Raw genomic sequence first — 27072 nt, forward strand, 5'->3', positions numbered from 1 at the left:
CTTATACCTAATATATACAGTTCTGTGGACAGTTCTGATCACCTCATTTTAGGAAGGATGTGGAAGCTTTGGAAAAGGTGCAAAGGAGATTTACCATGATGTTGCCTGGAATGGAGAGTAGATCTTACGAGGAAAGGTTGAGGGTGCTAGGCCTTTCCTCATTAGAACGGAGAAGGATGCGGGGCGACTTGATAGAGGTTCATAAGATGATCAGAGGAATAGATAGAGTGGGGAATAGATAGAGTAGACAGTCAGAGACTTTTTCCCTGGGTGGAACAAACCATTACAAGGGGACATAAATTTAAGGTGAATGGTGGGATGTCAGAGGTAGGTTCTTTACCCAGAGAGTAGTGGGGGCATGGAATGCACTGCCTGGGGAAGTAGTTGAGTCGGAAACATTAGGGACCTTCAAGCAGCTATTGGATAGGTACATGGATTACGGTAAAATGATATAGTGTAGATGTACTTGTTCTTAAGGGCAGCACGGTAGCATTGTGGATAGCACAATTGCTTCACAGCTCCAGGGTCCCAGGTTCGATTCCGGCTTGGGTCACTGTCTGTGCAGAGTCTGCACTTTCTCCCCGTGCCTGCGTGGGTTTCCTCCGGGTGCTCCGGTTTCCTCCCACAGTCCAAAGATGTGCAGGTTAGGTGGATTGGCCATGATACATTGCCCTTAGTGTCCAAAATTGCCCTTAGTGTTGGGTGGGGTTACTGGGTTTTGGGGATAGGGTGGAGGTGCTGATGTTGGGTAGGGTGCTCTTTCCAAGAGCCGGTACAGACTCGATGGGCCGAATAGCCTCCTTCTGAACTGTAAATTCTATGATAATCTATGATATAGTTTCAGTTTTTAAGTTAAACTTCTCATCTTTGATGTTGGAGGAAAATGTGAAAGGGACTGAGGAAGTGTTGACTTTGGGTAGGGTGCTCTTTCCAAGAGCTGGTGCAGACTCAATGGGCCGAATGGCCTCCTTCTGCACTGTAAATTCAATGATAATCTATAATTAATCTAGGACAAAGGTTCGGCACAACATCGTGGGCCGAAGGGCCTGTTCTGTGCTGTATTTTTCTATGTTCTATATCCTGAATTTTCTGGGCTTTTCTGGCAAGATATGAGCTTGGAGCAGCCCACAGCAATTTTATGGATGAATTCTGGGATGGGACCTGTTTCCACCATGTTTCAGTCCAGTAAAGGTAAGTTTCCCCTCCTAGTTTGGGTTTTCCATGTGTGCATTTGTCAATGCTACACAGAGTACAGAGTTGACATCATACTCATTGGCAGTGAATGGAGTCAGGGTTGGGCAATTCTTCTGGACCTCAGCCCCTGGGGGAACCAAACCTCTTTAGGCCCTGCACTTCCAATTCCTATCGAATTAAAATTGACTTATCAAAAAATAATTGCAATATAATTTCCAGTAAATTTGTCTTTGTAGCTGTGGTTGCTGCTTATATTTTAGCAGAGAGTATACAATATGTGAACATACAAAACTTTGTTAAGTAACTGTCTTCTGAGATGGTGTGAGTACATTGACTTTGTTTTTTTTCCCGTAAAGGTTCCTTGTCCCTATTGCGTTTCAACAGACAAATCGGCCAGTTCCAGTTGTCTACTCTCTCAATACAGAGTTTCATCTTTGCAATAACGAGAAGGTTTTTATGATGGATCCATCTGAAACGGAGATGTCCCTGGCTGAAATGGATTATAAAGGAGCTTTCTCGATGGGTATACAGATTTTTAAACTCACTATGAAATACTGTCCAGCCTTTTAAAATAGGTTTGATTATTAAATATCTCTTATTTCTAATTGTTTATGTGGCCTGACTGAAGCACCAACTGCTTGTTCTACAAACCACATTTGTTGTCTAAAAAGTACACCTAGTATTATTCACCCTAGACATTTTGGCTGGGATGGTGGTGGGATTTTGGCTTTATGTGATGGTGTAAAACCTGCAAAAGCATATTGGTTGCCTGTTTTACAAATATCCTGATCTTTGTTTCCATTTGCCTCCACACTGATTTGCTAGCCACCTGCATTGAACAAATCAGAATCACCCTCCCCACCTCCCTGCGTGGAAAGCCCAGTGCCGTATATCTCTTTCAATGTTTTATTTTGAATGGCATTGGCTACCTATGTCTGTCAATCAGTTACTCTATCAATGCACTCACCATTTTCATTATCTCACCATCCTGACAAACCTACAAATAGCTCCTTCAAATCTAACTTTATTAAACTTCATGTGCGTAACTTAATTTCATATTTGACATCGGAAAAGATGCATAATGGGTGGCCGATGTAACTCCATTTACACAATGGGCCTGTTCCCACAAAGTCAAAATTATCCCCCCAACCCCCACACCAAGGTAATCATTTCTTCCATTTTGAGAATTTGTATGAAATTTTGAAAAAGCAATAATTCTTCAATTTATCCTAAAGTAAAAAGAACACTAATTTTTCATTTGCTGAAAATAGATTTTATTCTATTTCTGTCATTTGAGTCAAGAATCTAAATGAGGATTATCATGGCAAGGAATGGAGCTCAGCAGTAATGACTAAGTGTTGATATCAACATGTTGGAATACAGCGAAAAGCTCTCAGGACACGGTCATATGGCCCGTCCCGCCCGACTCGGTAATACAGCGAGGTTTTAAATCTTGCGAGAGGACACTCATACGATTTACGATGCCCAGGGTGTCTTGCGAGATGTCGCGATCTGAATCTCGCCCTTACTAGGCGAGATCCAGATTTGCATATTTAAATAAGCAGTTTTACTTGAATATGTCTACGTCGGAGTCTCCCAAGGCCCGGGAGCACACCATTCAGCGCCATTCAGCACTGGTTTCCACAAACGTGGACAGGCATTAACAGCACTTGCAATCGGAGGCCCTGGGTGGTTGGGCTCTGGACAGGTTGGTACCCTGGCACACCATGCCACCTGGTCACTTGTGCACTGCCAGGTTGGTACCTTGGCATTGCTGAGGTGGCACTGCTGGGATGGGAGGGGCACTGCCAGGCTAGCAGTGCCAAGGTGTCAGGTTGCCCGTGCCGGGGCCAGGGGTGCACTGCCCTTATGAGGGGAGAGGAGGCTCAAGGACCTCCTAATCGGTAAGTTGGGGGGTCTGGAGGCCACGGTGGGGGGTCGAGATCAGGGTGGCATTTAAAAATGGCACCCCAATCTCTTCCTGCACTGAGGAGTGTAAGTGCTTCCTCGCCAAGATTTTCCTTGCTGAGGCCCGAAAAAAAAAAAGTCCCATTTAATAGCGGGGTCGCTGACACGCCCAAAACAGGACTGTTTTTCTCCCGTTAAATCGTGCCCGAAATGTGAGAGCTGATTCTCTAATAGGGCACTCCCAGTGAGGATAGCCCTTGCCTGGAGAGCCGGCTGGGAAATGATCTGCCTGCAGTTCTTTAATTCTGCTCATTAATTTAAAAGAACAGAGAACAAAGTGCTGTAAGCCTGTGGTATCCTGACCAGCACTCATTTTAATTGCCTTCGTCATACAAAATCTGACAAAAGTACATATCAAAAAATAAAATAAATAGAGGAATGAAATATGGCACTTATGAAATTGATGGTCTCAAGACAATAGTTTGGCAGAGAATGAGAACTCCTACAACCAAAGTAGGAGGTGGATTCATAGGTTAACTACTTGAGGCCACTCAACTGCCTTTTTACTACAAGGTAATGTCCAAATACTGCAGTGGGATACGTTTATAAAATTCTCAGTAATGTTCAAATAAAATCTGCCGTAAACACAATAATATATCTTGAGCGCTCCCTTTTCCTGTAAGCGTTTTTCTTTCTAATTGATTACTTTCGACTTTTATTATTCAAAAGGACTTGCATTTTGTGGTCACAGGCATGCCCAAAACACATTTTTGCATGAAGCCACTGTTGCCATGTTCAAAACGCAGCAAGCCAATGAGTGCACAGTAAGATTCCATAAACAGCAATGTGATAATGACAAGAATGAACCCGGCGGGGTGATGCTTCGCATGGTGGTAAGGGTTTACAAGGCTGGTCCTGGGAGGAAAAACTTTCACATGTTATAACAGTATGTACAAGGTTTTTTTTTTGTTTCAAAGTATTTACAGTAATCGTCAGGAAAAGACAAAATGTTCTCGTTAAAAGTCCACATTGTACTGTTAGATCGACGCCACGAGTCGGTCGGGCGGTCTGGTCGTCCGTGTCGATCGCCTCGGCCCCGGTGGTGGTGGTGGTGCTTGTTCCGGTGTTGTCTTCCCCGGGAGCCTTACGGTTTCAGCTTGGGCTTCATTCCTGGTCGGGCCTGGGAGGAGGACTGACCCTCCTGGGAAGGGGGCGGTCGCGGGGTGCGGCGGTGGCAGGAAGGGGGGGGTTGGGTGATTGGTGTCGGGGGGGGGGGTGTGTGTGTTGCCGGCGGGCGCCAGATCTCGCAGAGAGACCGTGTCCTGTCGGCCGTCGGGGTACTCCACGTAAGCGTACTGCGGGTTCGCATGAAGGAGGTGAACCCTTTCAGCGAGTGTGCCCTCCTGCTCGCCTTCAAAATAGTGTTTTGGAATCTTTTATGCTCAGTTGTGAGGGCGATAGGGTCTCAGTTTAACATTTTATCTGAAAGACAGCACCACCAAAATTGCTGTGCTCCCTCAAAACTGCACTGGAGTATTAGTCTGGATTATGTGCTCAAGTGTCTGGAGTGCGACTCATGACCTGAGCTTTTCAGATGGCGTCTCTCGCTTCCCGCCATCTGAAGAGATTCTGAGTGCCCTGCAACATTTTCACGCTTGAATGACTTCCGCCCCTCACTCAGGACAAAGTCACGCCTTAGACAGCTGCCAGCCAATCTGAGGGGCCAAGGGGGGTTGTGAGCTCTGGAGACCACCGGACCTTAGGGACGGGTGCCCAACTTCAGAGGGGGGCTTCTGATGGAGGCCCTTTTTGCGCCCGAGAACTAACTTCTTTTTCAGACTTCCCCCATGGAAGTTCAGTCCTCCTGCCAGAAGTAGGGTGGGAAATGTCCCTTAAGTGGGCCTCAGTTGGGGCAAGAGAGGACTTCCCAAGCAAGCCTTTGCCTGTCTCAGTGTAAAATCGCTGTGAGGTCAGGGCAGGTGGGAAAGCCTTAAAAACCCGCCAGTGGGGCAGTGTAAAATTCTGGTCCATGATCCTCTGACTCAAAGGCATGAAGGCTACACACTGACCTACAGCTGACAACAATCGTGCTTGCAGCGATATCATTCCAGCAAAAAGGTCTCTACAGGTCCATTCCAACAGGATATAATTCTCCAACATAGAGCTGCTGTAATATGCACTCAGCCCAATATAAATTCCAAAAAATAGAATACATACAAAATAAACCTTTTTTTAAGATAACTTAGTAGAACAACAGCCTTCCACCTCCAAAAATAACTTTCCCTTCTCAAAGAAGAACAGTATGCCCATTTGAATCTGAGCTGTGTGTTTGGAACATTTGGATCCAAAGCACTGTTGGAGATGATTCTATGGAAACCAAAGGCCCTCCCAAGTGGGGCCCACTGGTCTCCTTCATGCTGGCCTGGCTGTAGCTTTTCATGTTTGGTGACTCACCACATACGGATCCAACTTTACACCAGCCTTCAAGGTATATGCAGTGTCTCAGTTGGTGGCTGCAAATGTCTGATCAAGTGATAGGACTTCTTCATTAGTGCTATGCTGTTGCTCTCTCTCCTCCTTTTGGGTGGGTTATGACTGTGCAGACAGTCCTTGGGTATCTGAAAGTAAGAACTGAGAAGATAAGATTGGGGTCAGGGAAGTTAATTGTCTGGCTGGGAAACAAGTGGCTCATGGTCACACCATCTGTAGCTTACCCACCATGCCACATAGCAGGACAAGAATGAGCTGGGAGTTGACAAGGGCATAAGGCAAGAAAATACCCTTGTTTTCAGCAATACCAGATGTCACAGATTTTGTTGCAGTCAGTCCCATGATGCAGACAACTATCTTCTCCATTAGGCTCAGGAGTTGCTGACATGATTGTAGTTCACCAGTTCTACTTTTCTCCCTTCGATTGTGTGCCACTTTGACCTGCAAGCAAGAGGACAAAGGGTCAATGATTGTGTTACACACTGTTTGAGTGATGTGCCTGCCATAGCTAAGTACCTGGAGGTATGTGGAATTGGCAGGAATGAGGTGTGAGGCTGGAATCATTGGTACGTGTATGAGGATGAGGTGAAGTATCTGGATGTTAGGCATGAGTGCTGGGCACCAGGGAGTGATGATGTGTGAGGGATGGGAGGGTGGTGAGTATATTCAAGACCGAGGTCAATAGATTTTTGGGTACTGAGGGAAATGAGGGATATGGGAATAATCTGGGAGAGTGGCATTGAGGTAGAAGATCAGCCATGATCTACTTCAATGGCAGAGCAGACACAAGGGGTCAATTGGCATAATCCAGTTCCTATCATGCAGTAGTGGGAAGTTGTGCTTGGAGTCCGAGGAGATAGGAGAGGTGTTAAATGAACATTTTTCGTCAGTATTCACACAGGAAAAAGACAATGTTGTCGAGGAGAATACTGAGATTCAGGCTACTAGACTAGAAGGGCTTGAGGTTCATAAGGAGGAGGTGTTAGCAATTCTGGAAAGTGTGAAAATAGATAAGTCACCTGGGCCGGATGGGATTTATCCTAGGATTCTCTGGGAAGCTAGGGAGGAGATTGCTGAGCCTTTGGCCTTGATCTTTAAGTCATCTTTGTCTACAGGAATAGTGCCAGAAGACTGGAGGATAGCAAATGTTGTCCCCTTGTTCAAGAAGGGGAGTAGAGACAACCCCAGTAACTATAGACCAGTGAGCCTTACTTCTGTTGTGGGAAAAACCTTGGAAAGGTTTATAAGAGATAGGATGTATAATCATCTGGAAAGGAATAATTTGATTAGAGATAGTCAACACGGTTTTGTGAAGGGTAGGTCGTGCCTCACAAACCTTATAGAGTTCTTTGAGAAGGTGACCAAACAGGTGGATGAGGGTAAAGCAGTTGATGTGGTGTATATGGATTTCAGTAAAGCGTTTGATAAGGTTTCGCATGGTAGGCTACTGCAGAAAATACGGAGGCATGGGATTCAGGGTGATTTAGCAGTTTGGATCAGAAATTGGCTAGCTGGAAGAAGACAAAGGGTGGTGGTTGATGGGAAATGTTCAGACTGGAGTCCAGTTACTAGTGATGTACCACAAGGATCTGTTTTGGGGCCACTGCTGTTTGTCATTTTTATAAATGACCTGGAGGAGGGCGTAGAAGGATGGGTGAGTAAATTTGCAGATGACACTAAAGTCGGTGGAGTTGTGGACAGTGCGGAAGGATGTTACAAGTTACAGAGGGACATAGATAAGCTGCAGCGCTGGGCTGAGAGGTGGCAAATGGAGTTTAATGCAGAAAAGTGTGAGGTAATTCATTTTGGAACGAATAACAGGAAGACTGAGTACTGGGCTAATGGTAAGATTCTTGGCAGTGTGGATGAGCAGAGAGATCTCGGTGTCCATGTACATAGATCCCTGAATGTTGCCACCCAGATTGAGAGGGTTGTTAAGAAGGCGTATGGTGTGTTAGCTTTTATTAGTAGAGGGATTGAGTTTAGGAGCCATGAGGTCATGTTGCAGCTATACAACACTCTGGTGCGGCCACATTTGGAGTATTGCGTGCAATTCTGGTCGCCGCATTATAGGAAGGATGTGGAAGCATTGGAAAGGGTGCAGAGGAGATTTACCAGAATGTTGCCTGGTATGGAGGGAAGATCTTATGAGGAAAGGTTGAGGGACTTGAGGCTGTTTTTGTTAGAGAGAAGAAGGTTAAGAGGTGGCTTAATTGAGGCATACAAGATGATCAGAGGATTGGATAGGGTGGACAGTGAGAGCCTTTTTCCTCGGATGGTGATGTCTAGCACGAGGGGACATACCTTTAAATTGTGGGGAGATAGATATAAGACAGATGTCAGAGGTAGGTTCTTTACTCAGAGAATAGTAAGGGTGTGGAACGCCCCGCCTGCTACAGTAGTGGACTCGCCAACACTAAGGACATTCAAATGGTCATTGGATAGACATATGGACAATAAGATGGGCTTTAGAGTGGTTTCACAGGTCGGTGCAACATCGAGGGCCGAAGGGCCTGTACTGCGCTGTAATGTTCTATGTTCTATTTCTTATGCTCTTTTGATACAATGGAGCAAGATTTGAGGTTGGTGTTACAGTGGGTAGGAAATGTCATGAGATGATGCGTTCGCTGACCTTGATCAAGCATCTAAGGTCATTCGACTTCTTGTGGCACTGTTGCCACGTTAGTCTCAATGAAACAATGGGCATAGTTTGATGTCCTCTCCCTCAGAGGCAATTTGGAGATAGATTTAATTGGATGAAAGAGAGTTGGATCGTGCCACTTACCTGCCTCCATATGCTACCCCCTGCCCAGGTAACCAAATCCCCCCACCGCTTTTTGTGCATACTCAACCTTTGGATCAATGTAGTTCTAGTGGATGCATTTCTGGCAGCTGCCACCACTTCCCAGAGGCGTTGAAGGCAATGAAGAGCTGCCACACTCTGATTGGCCAGCGGCTCTCGAGGGGCAGGGTCCTTAATCCTGGGGAAGGCTTAACATTGGCCACAAAAGGGCACTTCACACAGGAAATTGTGTGGAATTCACCCCATTGGAAATGCAGGACTCCAGCCAGCAGGCAAGACCTGCATCACAATCATTAATTCTGTCTGTTTTCAAAGCCAGGTCTCAGTAACATGGACAGTGGGCCATGAACAGCAAACCAGGAATTCATAACGTTTCCCGACTCCACAAACCCAACCTGGGAGAAAGTAGTTCAGAAGGTCAGAATTTTATTCCAGGGTGACAGGGTTGCCTGGAATTTGGTCGGGCAACACTGAAATGAATGTAGAGAATGCAAGATGCGGAGGCAGGCTAGGCGAAGGCCTGAATGAAGTTTGAAAAAAGCACCAAAAAATGGAAAACGACCCTCACACCTACTCATCTCTCACAACCACCCTCTCACACACAGCGTCCATGCTCCATCTGTGCCAACCTATGTCACCTCATGCTCCCACCCACCTGCATGACCACCCATACCCTCTATGCCGACCTGTGACTCTACCCAGCACATGGCCCTTTATAGCACCATGCTAACTTAGCGCTCCCCCACACACCACCCTTTGCCCTTACACCTATCATGCCAATGCACCTAGTATCCACAATGGATAGACACCAGGATTGAAGCTGAGATAAAATAAATCTACATGCATCTATTGCAGACTTTTTTTAAACTCTCACTCAAAAAAAACATTTACTACATTTACATTCCTTCAGCTACATTGTCCTTTAAAAGAACAAGCCTTTCATTCAATTGCATATCCATTATAAAAACAAGCATTGATATCCATCGTCCCACTTCATCGAGTCCATAATCACTTGAATCTGGTAATCAAACTGTGAAATGGCAGGTACCCTACTACAATGACGAGCAGTTGTGAAATCAGGCATGCAGCACAAATTCACTAATAAAAGCCTGACGGTTTATGTCATCAGGCAGAGTGAAATAGCAAGCAGTCATTTGTTTTTGACACACCAGAGAGCTTTTTCGAAGATTTAAACGTCAGGAGTTTTTGATGCCTTGAGAACTTTGATTGCTCCTCTTGACTGTTCATCTTGACACTTTGGAACTGAGAAGCTCATTGGAACTGTCAATGAGTTATCCAAAGGGTGGCACAGTGGTTATCACTGCTGCCTACAACACTGAAGACCCGGGTTCAATCCCGGCCCTGGTCACTGTCGATGTAGAGTTTGCACATTCTCCCCGTGTCTGCGTGGGTTTCACTCCCACAACCCACTGATGTGCAGGTTAGGTGGATTGGCCACGCTAAATTGCCCCTTAATTTGAAAAAAAAAATAATTGGGTTCTCCAAATTTATAAGAAAAGAAATGAGTTATCCAAAAGATTACACTAGCTATCCAAATGGCTCCACAAAGTTCAGATTTGTGCCTACCAGGTATAGCCTGCAATGTCAGGTTTCAAGCACCACTCACACCAAAATCACACAAGTGGAAGCAGCTGCAGATTTCTATGAGCAGTTACTTCCTCAAAACACGCATGAGCATCTCGCTAATATTGAAGCGGGATCTCGCTGATATTGAAGCGGGACAAGGACCCGGAATCCTGCGGGTCATACAGGCCAATCTCCCTGATCAATGTGGATGCCAAGTTCCTGCCCAAGGTCCTGGCGATTAGAATTGAGGACTGCGTACCAGAGATGATTGGGGACGATCAGACAGGGTTTGTGAAAGGCAGGCAGCTGACGGCTAACTTGAGAAGATTGCTTAATGTGATCATGATGCCCCTGACGGGCAAGGAGGTGGAGGTAGTGGTGGCAATGGACGCTGAGAAGGCCTTCGACCGGTGGAGTGGGGCTATTTGTGGGAGGTGCTTGGACGGTTTGGGTTCGGGGAGGGACTGGTTAATTGGGTCAGACTATTGTACCAGGCCCCAAAAGCTAGCGTTAGGACGAACAGGATAATGTCAGATTATTTCAGACTACATCGCGGGACCAGACACTCTCCCCGTTGCTGTTCGCGCTGGCCATAGAGCCGTTGTCGATTGCGTTGAGAGCTGCGATGGGTGGAAGGGAATGACTGGGGGGTTGGTGAAACATAGGGTCTCTCTCTATGCGGACGACCTGCTCCTGTACGTGTCGGGCCCACTGGCCGGGATGGAAAATATACTGGAAACATTGAGGAAGTTCGGCCGGTTTTCAGGGTACAAATTAAATATGGCCAAGAGTGAGATAGAACAAAGAACAAAGAAATGTACAGCACAGGAACAGGCTCTTCGGCCCTCCAAGCCCGTGCCGACCATGCTGCCCGACTAAACTACAATCTTCTACACTTCCTGGGTCCGTATCCCTCTATTCCCATCCTATTCATGTATTTGTCAAGATGCCCCTTAAATGTCACTATCGTCCCTGCTTCCACCACATCCTCCAGTAGCGAGTTCCAGGCACCCACTACCCTCTGTGTAAAAAACTTGCCTCGTACATCTACTCTAAACCTTGCCCCTCTCACCTTAAATCTATGCCCCCTAGTAATTGACCCCTCTACCCTGGGGAAAAGCCTCTGACTAGCCACTCTGTCTATGCCCCTCATAATTTTGTAGACCTCTATCAAGTCGCCCCTCAACCTCCGTCGTTCCAGTGAGAACAAACCAAGTTTATTCAACCGCTCCTCATAGCTAATGCCCTCCATACCAGGCAACATTCTGGTAAATCTCTTCTGCACCCTCTCTAAAGCCTCCACATCCTTCTGGTAGTGTGGCGACCAGAATTGAACACTATACTCCAAGTGTGGCCTAACTAAGGTTCTATACAGCTGCAACATGACTTGCCAATTCTTATACTCAATGCCCCGGCCAATGAAGGCAAGCATGCCGTATGCCTTCTTGACTACCTTTTCCACGTGTGTTGCCCCTTTCAGTGACCTGTGGACCTGTACACCTAGATCTCTCCGACTTTCAATACTTTTGAGGGTTCTACTATTCACTGTATATTCCCTACCTGCATTAGACCTTCCAAAATGCATTACCTCACATTTGTCCGGGTTAAACTCCATCTGCCATCTCTCCGCCCAAGTCTCCAAACAATCTAAATCCTGCTGTATCCTCTGACAGTCCTCATCGCTATCCGCAATTCCACTAACCTTTGTGTCGTCTGCAAACTTACTAATCAGACCAGTTACATTTTCCTCCAAATCATTTATATATACTACAAACAGCAAAGGTCCGAGCACTGATCCCTGTGGAACACCACTGGTCACAGCCCTCCAATTAGAAAAGCATCCTTCCATTGCTACTCTCTGCCTTCTATGACAGTTCTGTATCCACCTTGCCAGCTCACCCCTGATCCCGTGTGACTTCACCTTTTGTACTAGTCTACCATGAGGGACCTTGTCAAAGGCCTTACTGAAGTCCATATAGACAACATCCACTGCCCTACCTGCATCAATCATCTTTGTGACCTCCTCGAAAAACTCTATCAAGTTAGTGAGACATGACCTCCCCTTCACAAAACCATGCTGCCTCTCACTAATACGTCCATTTGCTTCCAAGTTGGAGTAGATCATGTCTCGAAGAATTCTCTCCAGTATTTTCCCGACCACTGAAGTAAGGCTCACCAGCCTGTAGTTCCCTGGATTATCCTTGCTACCCTTCTTAAACAGAGGAACAACATTAGCTATTCTCCAGTCCTCTGGGACATCACCTGAAGACAGTGAGGATCCAAAGATTTCTGTCAAGGCCTCAGCAATTTCCTCTCCAGCCTCCTTCAGTATTCTGGGGTAGATCCCATCAGGCCCTGGGGACTTATCTACCTTAATATTTTTTAAGACGCCCAACACCTCGTCTTTTTGGATCTCAATGTGACCCAAGCTATCTACACACCCTTCTCCAGACTCAACATCTACCAATTCCTTCTCTTTGGTGAATACTGATGCAAAGTATTCATTTAGTACCTCGCCCATTTCCTCTGGCTCCACACATAGATTCCCTTGCCTATCCTTCAGTGGGCCAACCCTTTCCCTGGCTGCCCTCTTACTTTTTATGTACGTGTAAAAAGCCTTGGGATTTTCCTTAACCCTATTTGCCAATTACTTTTCGTGACCCCTTCTAGCCCTCCTGACTCCTTGTTTAAGTTCCTTCCTACTTTCCTTATATTCCACACAGGCTTCGTCTGTTCCCAGCCTTTTAGCCCTGACAAATGCCTCCTTTTTCTTTTTGACGAGGCCTACAATATCTCTTGTTATCCAAGGTTCCCGAAAATTGCCGTATTTATCCTTCTTCCTCACAGGAACATGCCGGTCCTGAATTCCTTTCAACTGCCACTTGAAAGCCTCCCACATGTCAGATGTTGATTTGCCCTCAAACATCCGCCCCCAATCTAGGTTCTTCAGTTCCCGCCTAATATTGTTATAATTAGCCTTCCCCCAATTTAGCACATTCATCCTAGTACCACTCTTATCCTTGTCCACCAGCACTTTAAAACTTACTGAATTATGGTCACTGTTCCCGAAATGCTCCCCTACTGAAACTTCTACCTCCTGGCCGGGCTCATTCCCCAATACCAGGTCCAGTACCGCCCAGATGTTTGTGGTGCAGGCAAGGGGCCAGGAGAATAGACTGAAGGAGCTGCCATTTAGGCTGGTGGAGGAAAGTTTCCGGTACTTGGGGATACAGGTGGCATGAGACTGGGGCATGTTGCATAAGTTAAATTTGACTAGAGTGGTGGAACAAATGAAGAGAGAGTTTCGGAGATGGGATGCACTCCCGCTGTCACTGGCGGGGAGGGTGCAGACTGTAAAGATGACAACCCTCCCTAGATTTCTGTTCATTTTCCAGTGGCTCCCGATCTTTATCCCACGGTCCTTCTTCAAAAGGACTGGCAAAATCATCATGAGCTTTGGGCAGGAAAATCCCCGCGGGTGAAGAAGGCGATGCTTGAAAGGAGCTGCAGCGAGGGGGGACTGGCATTGCCGAGTCTGATCAACTACTACTGGGCAGCTAACATAGCCATGATAAGGAAGTGGATGGCGGGTACGGGGTCTATCTGGGAGCGAGTGGAGGCGGCTTTGTGCAGGGGCACCAGTTTGGCAGCCTTGGTCACGGCTCCCCTACCGCTGTCGCCGGCCAGGTACTCCACCAGCCCGGTAGTGGGGGCGGACCTGCGGATATGGGGCCAGTGGAGGAGGCATGTAAAGGGGGGGGGGTTGTGCGTCTGTCTGGGCTCCAATATGTGATAACCATCGATTCGCCCCCGGGAACATGGATGGAGGGTTTCGAACATGGCGGCAGGCGGGGGTGGGCGATATGTTCCTGGAGGGGAACTTTGTGAGTTTGAGGGGCTTGGAGGAGAAATTTGGGCTGGTAAGGGGAAATGACTTTTGGTACTTACAGATGCGGGACTTTGTATGCAGACAGGTCCCATCCTTCCCACGCCTCTCGCCAATAGGGATCCAGGACAGAATAGTCTCTAGAGGAGAGGGTAGAGTCTCGGATATCTACAAGCTGCCCATGAAGGGGGAAGAGTCCCAGACGGAGGAACTGAAACTCAAATGGGAGGAGGAGCTTGGCGGGGAGATGGAGGACGGGCCGTGGGCAGAAGCCCTGAGTCGGGTAAACTCAACCGCAACATGTGCCAGGCTCGGCCTGATTCAATTTAAGGTCGTTCACCGGGCCCACATGACGGCAGCTCGGATGAGCAAATTCTTTGGGGTAGAGGACAAGTGCGCTAGATGCGCGGGAGGACCAGCGAACCACGTTCACATGTTTTGGGCATGTCCTAATCTTAGGGGGTACTGGGAGGGATTTGCGGAGGTCGTGTCCCAGGTGCTGAAAACAAGGGTGGTGATGAGTCCAGGGATGGCAATTTTCGGGGTTTCGGAAGACCCAGGAATCCAGGGGGAGAAAGAGGCAGATGTTCTGGCCTTTGCTTCCCTAATAGCCCGGCGGCGAATACTGCTGGCATGGAGGGACTCAAAACCCCCGAAGACCGAACTATGGCTTTTGGACATGTCAAGTTTTCTGGGTATGGAAAAAATTAAGTTCGCCTTGAGGGGATCTGTACTAGGGTTTGCCCGAAGGTGGTAACCATTCATCGACTTCTTCGCGGGAGAGTGAACGCCGGGGTGGGGGGGGGGGGTGCGATTAGAGTAGAGTAGGAGGGATAAATGGGCAGGTAGTGTCTATGGGAGAGGAGCGGGCATGTGCAGTATGGTTTGATTGAAGTATTGGTTTTATATTGATGTTTGCACATTTCTGTTATCTGTAACTGGTTACAATGCCAAAAAATACCTCAATAGAATTGTTTGTTAAAAAAAAGTACGCATGAGCGAATCCTGACCAGACCCATTCCTGCAAAATTGGTAGGTGCTGTGTTCAGGGACAGGACTTCCAGATTCTGGCTTCTTCTGACATTTTCGCACCAATGTCGTTGGGAAAATCCAGGTCACTGTTTTCTCGTTTTTCTTTCTACATTTCACTTTTCCACAATTTCTCCATTTGGAGCTTGCTGAATTTTGCATTTTCTCCCCCCACTGAAGCAGTTGGAGTCTCTGAACTGTTGGCTAATCCATTGTCGCTGACCACATTCAAGGCAGGGAATTCCGTTCTGGCCAGCCAATGAACTCTTTTGCTTGAAAAGAGTATTTTGTATCCAGCATGGTTATCTATCCAGTTGCCCAGCTGAAAACTTCACAACTTTTCTCAAGATTCCAAATGAAAGCATGCAGACTTTATGATAAACCTTTGATTACAACAAAACAAATAAATCACCACGGTTTTATTTTTAGAAGCCATTTAACTGACTGCAGTCTTTCATTATTTTCTTCTTCATCTGACTCCCAACATAGCAGAATTTGAGAAGCAGCTCTGAACATACTGTTTAAAAATTCTGTTTGAGATTACACAGCCGTGCCCATAATTACAGCTCTTTCCTTTACACTGTCTTGGCACAATGGTTAAAAAACACTAATTCTTGCTCAGCCCATTTTCAGATTGTCCTCTTTTAACCTTGTGCTTGATATGTTAGTCAAAATGGTACAGACTGAAGAATAATTTGAAGTAATTGTTTTTCAGAGAGACCATAAGACATAGGAGCAGAATTTGACCATTTGGCCCATTGAGTGTGCTTCACCATTCAATGCGATCATGACTGATCTGGTGTGATAATCATGAACTATGCAGTATCAAATAATTTCTATCCCTGAAGAGATATGAACACATGGTGTGCTTGTATATAGCAAGATGTGGTCAATTATCATCGGACATGTCACAACCACATGATAAAACATTGCCCAGGAGATGATGACTCACATACCTTCTTGTTTTAATAGGTCAGAGACTGTATGGACGTGTGCTTTGGAATCCTGAACAAAATCTCAACTCTGCCTACAGGCTACAATTAGAGAAGGTGTATCTCTGCACCGGGAAAGATGGTTATGTCCCTTTTTTTGATCCCACTGGAACTATCTATAATGAGGGCCCACAGTATGGCTGCATCCAACCCAACAAACACTTGAAACATAGATTCCTCCTTTTGGTACGTTTAAAAAAAAATTACTTATCAAAATTTTATGGAGAAATGTCTCCCATTTTTAAACTATGATATGTCGATAGTATGACGTTAGCTGTCAAAACATATATAAAATGATCAGCTGTCATCTGTGCCCTAGTTGGGTGTTTTGCCATTTATATTACTGGAGACAATAAACAGGCCAAAGTTAATTAGACTTTGCCTCCGAGGTGCTGTGATTACTGAAAATCTTGCCCGTCTCTTCTGGGCCTTGCACCAGAACTCATGGGAGGAAATCAAAGGCCTGCAGTTGCACTCTTGGTTACTGCCATCTCTGACTTCAAAACCTCAAAACGTTTTGGTCATCTTGTGTGGCGATTATATAATCTTCAGTCTGTCTCTGGGGCCTCTTATGATTTTTCTATAGACCTGGAATACTGCTTGCGCAGGCGTATGAAAGAGGAATATCTTCCCTGTAAGTCCATATTCTACTTTTTGGCCTTCCACTCAGTCTGCCACATTTGTTCATTTCTAATTATGCTGTTCTATTCTAGACTGGCTCCTGAAAATTACCTTTGACTTAATAATGATTATGCAGCTCTATTATGAGTTTGGAAAACTCCTATAATTCATGTTATAAGATTCTTCCTGAATACTACCAATGATTTGCTAATGATTACACAGTCTGATTACAGACCGCATTTGCCTATTATAAATTGCCTCCTGAATTCTGGTTTTGTTAAATATTCATATTTTCTCTTTTAAAGGATCGGAACCAACCAGAAGTAACTGACCAGTATTTTCATGATGTACCATTCGATGCTCAGTTTGCATCTGATGCACCGGAGTTTCACACAATGAGGGATGTACCAGGAGTGGATGGCTTCACAATGAAAGTTGATGCTCTTTATAAGGTTTGTTTGTTTAATTAATTTACATTTTTAGAATAATAGAAGAATTATTGAATCACTACAGTGCAGAACGAGGCCATTCGGCCCATTAAGTCTGCACTGACCCTCTGAAAGAACACACTACCTAGGCCCACGCGCCCACTCTATCCCTGAAACCCAGTAACCCCACCAAATCTAAGGGGCAATTTTGCATGGTCAATCCACCTAACCTGCACATCTTTGGACTGTGGGAGAAAACAGGAGCAACCAGAGGAAATTCACACAGACACGGAGAAAGTGCAAACTCCACACAGTCTGCCACCCAAGGCCGGAATTGAACCTGGGTCAAAGGTGTTGTGAGGCAGCAGTGTTAGCCACTGTGCCACAGTGCCATCCTTGTTAGGGACATTACAATGGCAGTTTTCCTGTAGCATATACATGGGTGCATTTCCTGCCCAATTCCTCATCTATGGGACATCCCTGAAGTGGCTGCGTGACCCATTTGTGCAGTAGTTACCGTAACAATAAGATTCAAACAAAAGCATTGACGAACCTAAAGTAATCACATTTTACATATTGTGTCAAGTGCATTAATACCTTTAACAATATATATCGCTGATGTGGCACAAAAGGCTTCCTGGTCCCCTAGAGGCGAATTTGAAAATGGGACCGGGAGGAGATTCTGAAATGAATGTGTTCCTGTTTCCTTGTGATATTGCTGCCAGTGGGTCACCACTGGCAATGGCTACCCATTTGGCAGTGGCAGGTGGTCAGTTAGACCATAAGATATAGGATAGAATTAAGCCATTTTGCCCATCAAGTCTGCTCTGCCATTCAACCATGGCTGATATGTTGCAGTTGGAATAATTAAGCATCCAGTGTTGGGCAGATTGTGATTGCCTCCAGGACAGGACTCCCAGCTGAGACCAAATCCCGGCAGTTGCCTGGAAGCAGCAGGCTGGAGGGCCTCCAAGGCCTCATGTGTGTACCCCCACAAGAGAGGCCTCTGGCAACTATGGCCACAGTATTTTTTTTAAAATGAGACCACTTCAGAACGTGCCTCAAGATGGAGTCCTACAATGTCAGCACACCGCCCCCCTCCCCCCATACCTTCTGCACACGGCCCTGCAGTTTACAGCATTTAAGATGCAGATCCAGGTACTTTTTAAAAGTGTTTAGGGTCTTTGCCTGCACCACCAACTCAGGCAGCAAATTCCAGACACCCACCACCCTCTGTGTAAAAAGTCATTCCTCGAGTGCCCTCTAATCCTTCTGCCACTTAGCTTGAATCTATGACCCCTAGTTTTTGAACTCTCTGCCAAGGGAAACGGATTCCTCCTGTATCTCTACCCCTCACAATTTTGTATACCTCGATTCTGTTACTCCTCAGCCTTCTGTGTTCCAAGGAAAGCAATCCCAACTTCTCCAATCTCTCCTCGTAGATACAATTCTCCAGCCCTGGAAACATTCTAGTAACTTCTCTGCACTCTCCATAGCGATCATGTCCTTCCTGCAATGTGGGGACCAGAACTGCGCACAATACTCCAGATGTGGCCTCACCAGTGTCTTATATAGTTCCATCACTATATCCATTCTTTTGTATTCCAAACCTCTGCCAATGAAGGAGAGAATTCCATTTGCCTTATTTACAACCTTATCTACCTGTACTGCTACCTTTACGGACCTGTACACTTGCACGGGAAGATATTTTTCACTTGATCTACCCCTCTCAGTATATTCCCATTTATTGCGTATTCCCTCTTGCTGTTTGAACTCCCTAAATGCATTACCTCACACTTATCTGAGCTGAACTCCATCAGCCACTTTCATGCCCACTCCACCAACCCATCTATATAATTTTGGAGTTTACAGCTATCCTCTACACTATTCACTACATGGGGAATTTTTGTGTCGTCTGCAAATCGTGCCCCCCCCCCCCCCCCCCCCCCCCCCCCCCACGTTCAAATCCAAATTGTTAATTTATAAAACAAACTGCAGGGGGTCCTGTGGAACACCACTTGGAACAGCTTTCCATTCACAAGGGCAACCATCAACCATTATCCGTTAGTTTCCTGTTACTGAGCCAACTTTGGGCCCAATTTGCCACATTACCCTGTATCCCATGGGTTTTTACTTTTTTGACCAGTCAGCTACATGGGACCTTGTCAAATGCCTTATTAAAATCCATGTAGACAACATCCACTACATTACCCTCATCGATCCTCCTTGTCACTTCATCGAATAATTCGATCAAATTAGTAAAACATGATCTTCGCTTAACAAAGCCATGCTGACTATCCCTGACTAGTCCATGCCTTTCTAAGTAACAGTTCATCCGATCTTTCAGGATTCATGCTAACAATTTTCCCACCACTGAAGTAAGACTAATCGGCCAATAATTGTTTAGCCTTTGCTCCGTCCGCTTTTTAAACAACAAAACCACATTTGCATTCCTCCAGTCCTCCAGCACCTCCACTGTGTCAAGTGAAGATTGGAAAATAATCCTCAGAGCATCTGCTATTTCCTTCCTGAACTCCTTCAGCATCCTAGGAAGTAATCCATCGAGGCCTGGTGACTTATCCACTTTCAAGGATTCCAACTCCTCTAACACTTCCTCTCTCGTTATGATTATTTTATCCAATATTTCACACTGCTCCTCTGGGTCTATTATATTCACATCATGCTTTTCTTTTGTGAGTTTAAAACTCTTCCCATATGCTCTGCATCTTCGCACGAGCTCCCTTCTTCATCTCAAAACTAACCTTTTGTTCTTTATATACTAGTTTCTTATTATAATAATAATCTTTATTAGTGTCACAGGTAGGCTTACATTAACACTGCAATGAAGTTACTATGAAAATGCCCTAGTCACCACACTCTGGCACCTGTTCAGGTACACTGAGGGAGAATTCAGAATGTCCAATTCACATAACAAGCACGTCTTTATTATTATTACGTTGGCAAGGCATAGGGCACGGGCAGGCACAGGAGGCCGCACGACATGTGCGCCTGGACCACTGTGTACGGGACAACTTAATCATCTCCAGGTTTGCTGATTAGGTGGCCTGGCCACCAGCAGCTGAAGTGCCCTGACTCACTCCGACATACCACGCCCACCCACCCCGCCATGGCTACTCACCCCATCCCCTGCCTCCCCTTCCTGCACACCATCCTCCCCATCACCCCAGCACCTGTACCCCCCCCCCCCCCCCAAACTTTCCACCAGCTTCACCACAGGGTGTTGGCCGCAGTATCCACATCTTTTGACAGAGTCTGACTCCTGCCCCGGTCTCTCATTCCACGGCCTGTCCCGGTGTTCCCTGCATACATGCTGGCCATTCCATTACACAGGCCTCCAAACATTCAAGGGAGGTGGGTATAGGCCTGGGTTCGGAGGGGGGGGGGGGCTGTGGTGGTTAGGGCGTGGTTATGGGGTGGTGAGCAGTGATGGCCCTCCCACATGGCGCCCCCGTACCTCTGCTCCAATCCTCTCGTGACTCCGGGAGGAATTTCAGGCTGTCCTGGGGGCCCTGCCCCATGCATTTCTCCAACACCCACACCACCGACACTCCCCCACAAACACACACACATTACTGCGCCCTCACCATGCCTCCCCGCACCCAGCCCATCCCTCACACCCTTCGGAAAGAGGCAGTTTAGAACGTTGGTGAACAGGTGTTAATTGTGATATATACAAGTGTTGTGCCCTAGCTCCTAACACTAACCTGTGTGCTGCGCCCGTGCCAACGTAACAGGTGTCTACCTTTCTAATATTGCGTGTCCTAATGCTTCCATCTAGGTGGGCCCCCAGGAGGTACATCAGATGTTGAGGTGGTCTGCTGTGTATCCTGCCCTGTGGCTGGGTCCCCTTTGGCAGCTGTCCTCTGGAGCGAGCAGGCCTGGATGGGCCTGGTAGTCTTCCTGGTGTCACAAATGGCGCGGTGCCACCCTGTTCTGCCAGCTGCCCATCAGATGTGCCAGGGTCAAGTGGAGGGATTCAGAGGCACTGCATTGGTCCAGCACACCCCTGTGCGAGTCACCGGCATGGACCCCATCATCTCCTCCTCCCTCGGGGTGCCTGATGACCCCCAGGCTGCACCTTGTGATAGGGGTGTGGCTAGAGAGAGCTCCTGAGGCGCCGCCGTCACCTAGCGCTGCCAGTCCTGGAGGTCCACTCTTGTGTCAACCAGTGTCTCCATGCTTGAGGCCATGGAGTACAGGGAATGTGCCATATTCCTCTGGGACTGTGCCACGTTCCTCTGGGACTGTGTCACTTCCCTCTGAAACTGTGCAACATCTCTCTGGGACTGTGGCACGTTCCACTGTGACTGGCTCATATCAACCAACACCAAGCCAGTGCTCTTGATGCCCACAACCTTGCCTGTTATGACTGGGCCACGCTCTGGAGCGCTGTATCATTTTCCATGTGGCCCGAGTACATGGCTGCCTGTGACATGACTGCCCTGACCTGTGCCTCAGCCATCGCCCGCACAGAGTGCCCCAGGCCTTGGAAATCTTGATCCATAGCCGTGACCCTCGCACCCAAAGCTTCCACCGTGGGCATCAACCGTGCGGTGTTGGCCTAGGTGACACGCATTGTCAGCAGCGCCTCCTGCTCCGGCAGCTGGTTGGACTCCTCCAACTGCACCTGCAGGCACTGGATGGTTGCTGACACTCCCTTCTGTAGTCCCAGCACTGCATCTGCATCTCCAGCATTGATGGAATCGTCCTTTCCAGAAGCATGGGCCCCGTCTGGATGGCAGCTCGTACCTGTGGTCGGGTTGCCCTGCAACTGTCGTCCCCTCAGGAATTTCTACCTCCACCTGATGTACTGCAGCATGTGTGTCATGTGCACCAGTGTCCCAGGAACCTCTTCACTAAGATGACCCACTGGGGTGAGAGTCTCTGGGATGGTGGGGGGTGCTGGTGGCAGCTGTGACAAAAAGTCGGTGTGGGCTCAAACGTGACAGTTGCTCCGGGGTGTTGTGGGGTTGCGGCTGGGTGCGAGGGACCCTGGGTGATCCCACCTCGTGAGATCACGGGTAGGCGTTTTGTGGAAGGTGGTGACTCACGTGCCACAGTACATCGCAATTCATTGGGGGCTCACTTGTTTGCCCTCTGCCGACCTCTGCCTCAGATTCTGCCTGCTCTCCCACCCCACCAACCAGGTCCATCGCCCTCTGTTCCGCGGCGGTGAAGACCCACAGGTCCGGTGGGCCGCTCCAGTCTTCCCGCGCTCCAGATGGTTGTGGGCCGCCTTCTCCTGGTGGGACAGATAATGCACAAGTGTCAGATACTTGGATGCGGGCAGGACCAGAGTCCGCGGTTAGTGGCCCGTCTGTGCATGGCACCCAGCCATGGTAGACAGTATGGGTGTTGGCATCTTGTGCAGGGTGGGCTGCGGTGGGTGGGATTCAATCTCCCTGAGGGGTTTGGAGGGGGCCCATGTGCGGGGTCTGGAGAGGGGGGTTGCCAGGAGCACAGAAGTGGAGATCCACTCCGGCTGGCCTGGGGGGTGGCCCATCCTCAAGCGGCACTGCCTACCTGTCTGCCTGGTTGGGCCCACATGGGGGTAGGGGTGTGTGGAACTAGGGTGGTGCCAGGAGCACGCTGCTGGTTACTCACTGGGCCATACTGAGGAGGTTGTACAGCTACTTCCGGCGCTGCTGGCTGGTCCTCATGATGCGACTCACGGTGCTCACCGCCTCTTTGCCTCTTCCACTCTGCCCATGCCCAGTTGACGCCGGCGAGTGGCAGCCTCCTTCCCATCCCGGGGGAGAGGGTGGTCTGCCTCTCCTCCACAGCATCCAGCAGTATCTCCAGCTCCGCGTCTGTGAACCTCAGGGCCGATCTCCGTAATGCCATCGTGTTGGTTGGAATGAGAGTTTGTAGGGAGTGGAGTGCTTATATGCAGCTCCAGCTTGTCAGGCTCTCCAGTGCCTATCCCGACCCCAGCGAATCCGATGCCATCGTTGTTTGGAATTGCACGAGTTTCACATGGATGGATTGCTGGCCCATTAGCCTGTCCAGAATGATTCCCTCACATCGGGACCGGGGAACACCCCCCATTCAGTTTCGATGTCAGCACTTAGGGTGGGATTCTCCGCTCAATAGACAAAGTGTCTGATGTTCACATATTTCTACTCCGAGGTTAATTGCAATAACTGCAAACTCAATATTCTGCCAAATCTACTGAACCATGTATCTTGAGAAATACAGCTTGTACCATTACACCTGACAAACAAGACAATCTCCCTTGATCCAGTGCATTCCAGACTGTCTTTGTAAGTAAACTATTAAATTATCTCCTCATCAAGGTTGTGCTCTCCTTGACACAGCTCTGGTTCATTTACTGTGTATAGCTGGAACCTTGGACTGGTGCAGTAGATCAGGCTAAAGCATGCATGTTAAATCAGAGGGACCCTAATTTGACCTGCAGCATTTTAAAAACTCTCACCAGAACACACTGCCTTTCCAAAATAAATAATAGCAACATGGAAAAGGCTTGAAAAATGATATTCTTGGGTGGCACAGTGGTTAGCACTGCTACCTCACGGCGCTGAGGACCCAGGTTCGATCCCGGCTCTGGGTCACTGTCCGTGTGGAGTTTGTACATTCTCCCCATATCTTCGTGGGTCTCAGCCCTACAATCCAAAGATGTGCAGGGTAGGTGGATTGGGCACGCTAAATTGTCCCTTAATTGCGAAAAAAAGAATTGGGTACTCAATTCTAAAAAAGAAAAAAAAATTAATTATATTCTTTTTCAAATCATACTTGCTTCAGAGAGGGAGAAGGAGAATTAATATACATATTTGTTCAAATATTCATGGTGAACAGAATATCACAGGCCAACCTCAAATGATGTTCACTTGATGAGAGATCACTGGAGTTCAATGAGCAGCTGAACCAAACAAACAGGAAAAATACACATTGGATCTCTGTTATGATAGCTACATTTTCCTCACTATACCTCCATTGGGAGACAAAGACAGCCCATTCCTAATCCCAATTCATTGAAGAGGACAGCAGTGAGTTTGGATGCGATGCCCTTCACAGTCAACTCATTTCCAAAGCTCACACATCATTAACGTATACTTCTGTGAAGTACCAGAAGATGGTCTGTGCTACAGAACCCTCCTTCTACATTGAATGGAAACAAGCCACAAATTATTTATCATTTGTAATATTTTTAACTACAAGTAGAATATTTCAAAGTGGATTCTGATCAAATTTAAACTTTAAAAAAATCTATTCCTTCTTGAGATGTGAGTGTCACTGTCAAGGCCAGCATTTAATGTCCACCCCAAATTTCCTTTGTGATGGTGAGTTGCCTTCATGAATTGCTGTAGTCTATCTGGTTCAGATACACCCATAGTGCTTTTAGAAAGGGAATCCTAGGCTTTTGACATATCAATATTGAAGGAACAGCACTCCGGTTCCACGAAGGCATGGTGTGTGGTTTGGAGGAGAGCTTGCAAGTACTGGTATTTCCATGTGTCTGCTGCCCTTGTCCTTCTAAGTGGTAGAGGTTACAGGATTGGAAGATGCTGTCCAATGAACAGTGCATCTTGCAGATGGTTTACACCACTGCCATTGTGCAATGCTGGTGGAGGGAGGGAATGTTTAAGGGGATGGATGAGGTGTCAATCAAGCAGACTGCTTTGTCCTGGATGGTGTCAAGTTTCTTGAGTGTTGTTGGAACTGCACTCATCTAGGCAACCGAAGAGTATTCCATCACACTCCTGACTGTACCGTTACATGGGTGGACAGGCTTCGGGAAGTCATGAGGTGGGTTACTTGCTGTAGAATTCCGAGCCTCTGACCTGTTCTTGTCACCATTGTATTGATATGGCTTTTCCAGTTACGTAACTCCCATTATTGATGGTGTGGGATTCAACAATGGTAATGCCAATGAATGCCAGTGGAGATGGTTAGATTCTCTCTTGTTGAAGTTGCCATTGCCAGGCCTTACTTTGTCTTGCCTATACATTTTAAAACGCCATTGGCAAAACTCTATTGCTATAGCTTTGTTATTTCTTAACAGGTGGAAGCTGGCCACCAATGGTACTTACAAGTCATCTATATTATTGGTCCAGAATCACTTTCTGGACCACGTGTTCAACGTTCGTTAAGCTATCACCTCAGGCGTCAAAAGCGAGATCTGGTGGACAAGAATGGCAAGCTAACACTTGATGACTCTTTGATTTATGACAATGAGAATGATCAGGTCAAGAATGGCACCAACATGAAGAACTTAAGGCTGGAGTCTGAAGCTATGGCATTGACCTCACACAAAGAGGCATCAATAGGCGGTGCTGTCGCTGCTATAATGCTGCTACTCCTGTTCCTCACTGCTGCTTGCTTTTTAGCAAGAAAATGTAAACATAAGAAGAAGTTGCCCAAGGAGATGCCAGAGGAATATCCGTTGAATACAAAAGTTGAAATTTGCAACAAGGCATTGAATAGGCTGGAGAAGAATTTAAATAGCAAGTATTGCACAGAGAAGAACATCAATATATTAAATAAAAATGATGATATAATTCGAGTAAAAGGTGTCAAGGTTAAGCAGGTAAACCTCAACGTTAAGCTTCAAAATAACTTACAGGATGGTACAGAAGTTTGATGATTGACAAATCTTATTACAAAATATGTAATTTTTTGAAGCAGGGTTTGGGGGGCAAGAGAACAGTCTTTAAAAAAAATTGTAATAAAAGGGAAAATGGTTTGAGTGGTAGTTATTGTGCAGTGTGACCCATTTTGCAATTGAGCTACCTCATTCTATGCAAGCATGTACGGCATTAATACAGTACTTATTAAACCAGGTGCATATCTGTTCATAAGCTCTTTTGAAAATTACATGCTTTTGGTGAAGTCTTTTCTGTCTGCCCATAATCTCTGTTAATATTTTTCTACTGGTAGCTCAATCATTGTGCATGCTTTTATGTATTCAAGATTTTTCTTTTTCTTTTATAGCTGGGTTGAATGATTATTTGAATTGTATAAAATACCTGCAAAAGATCAAACCACTAAAATTACACTTGAGTATTATTGCTTTGTTTCCAGCCATGAACTCATATGTGTTTCACGTAAAAGTTTGTTTATAACTGGATGATATGTGTAAATATCCTTCTTTAAGTGCAATTCTGATTGAGGCAAAGTTCATCCAAGTTAACTTGTACAACAATCAGCTTGTGTGTTTCTGAATGATTGTCGTTCTCATTGGCTTTATTTCAACTTGAAAAGTGTTTTTTTCAAATGATCATTTTTATACATGTGGTAAATAGAACTAAATAAACCAAAATAAGGAAGGTATTGTTAAATATTTGGACACCGTTAATAACCCCAGTCTAATCTCAGTTTGTATTTTATTTTAAACAAATACCAATTTGCTATGAATTATATTATATACTGTCACTTTTTTATATCCTGTGTAGTGGAGTAGGACAAGCACATTTCAGGGTCTATGTTAAACTGTTTAATGGAGCTGTGTGACAAATCATTTGAATTGTTATATTACTGTATCCACAAGAGGACCCCAGCAGACCCTGTTGGTGGGATCCAATAGCACAACATTGTCTTCAATTATTCTATTATATATCAGTGAGAAACAAAACACTGTCGACATTTACTTTTCAGTATGGATCAGCCCTTTGTGAGCACTTGTCCGTGTTGTTAACTGAGTGATCCAATTGTGGTGCTGTAGTTTTATCATTACATCAGTATATTGAGCTAATGACATGAATAAACTGACTACTACGTTATCTATCATGAGGTTTTTAACTAATAAAGGACATTCTATTTAATGTGAATGAATCCTGTCTGTATTTTGTAGTTCTTTTACATATTTTCACCAACGCATTTTTCAACTATAATTTATATATGAGCACAAAATATGAAACGTTATTTTGACACTGTTGCTCATTGGGCCATCCTTAAAGGTGCTGTATAAGCTCACTTCACTAGACAGCTGGTTACTGATGGAGAGAAAGGCCAGCAGCGCACGTTCAAATCCCGTACCCTGCTGAGATTATTCATGAATCATAGACTGTACAGTGCAGAAGGAGGCCATTTGACCCCTCGAGTCTGCACCGGCCCTTGGAAAGAGCACCCTACCTAAGCCCATAACTCCACCCT

General features: G+C 46.3%; 1 protein-coding gene across 2 annotated transcripts in view; it reads left to right on the forward strand.

Annotated features, from left to right (window-relative positions):
• The window catches only part of fras1 (Fraser extracellular matrix complex subunit 1), a 714708-nt gene extending 687961 nt beyond the window's left edge, over positions 1 to 26747 (forward strand). For both annotated transcript variants that reach the window (XM_072496214.1, XM_072496215.1), the window contains 4 exons: positions 1551 to 1717; positions 15870 to 16075; positions 16816 to 16962; positions 24983 to 26747. In XM_072496214.1, the coding sequence (XP_072352315.1) occupies positions 1551 to 1717; positions 15870 to 16075; positions 16816 to 16962; positions 24983 to 25561 (1099 nt within the window). In that variant the 3' untranslated portion in view covers positions 25562 to 26747. The remainder of the gene's footprint in view (positions 1 to 1550; positions 1718 to 15869; positions 16076 to 16815; positions 16963 to 24982) is intronic.
• Positions 26748 to 27072: the final 325 nt, after the last annotated feature.

This window comes from Scyliorhinus torazame, chromosome 3 (genome assembly GCF_047496885.1).
Source record: "Scyliorhinus torazame isolate Kashiwa2021f chromosome 3, sScyTor2.1, whole genome shotgun sequence".
In the NCBI taxonomy this organism is placed as follows: domain Eukaryota; kingdom Metazoa; phylum Chordata; class Chondrichthyes; order Carcharhiniformes; family Scyliorhinidae; genus Scyliorhinus; species Scyliorhinus torazame.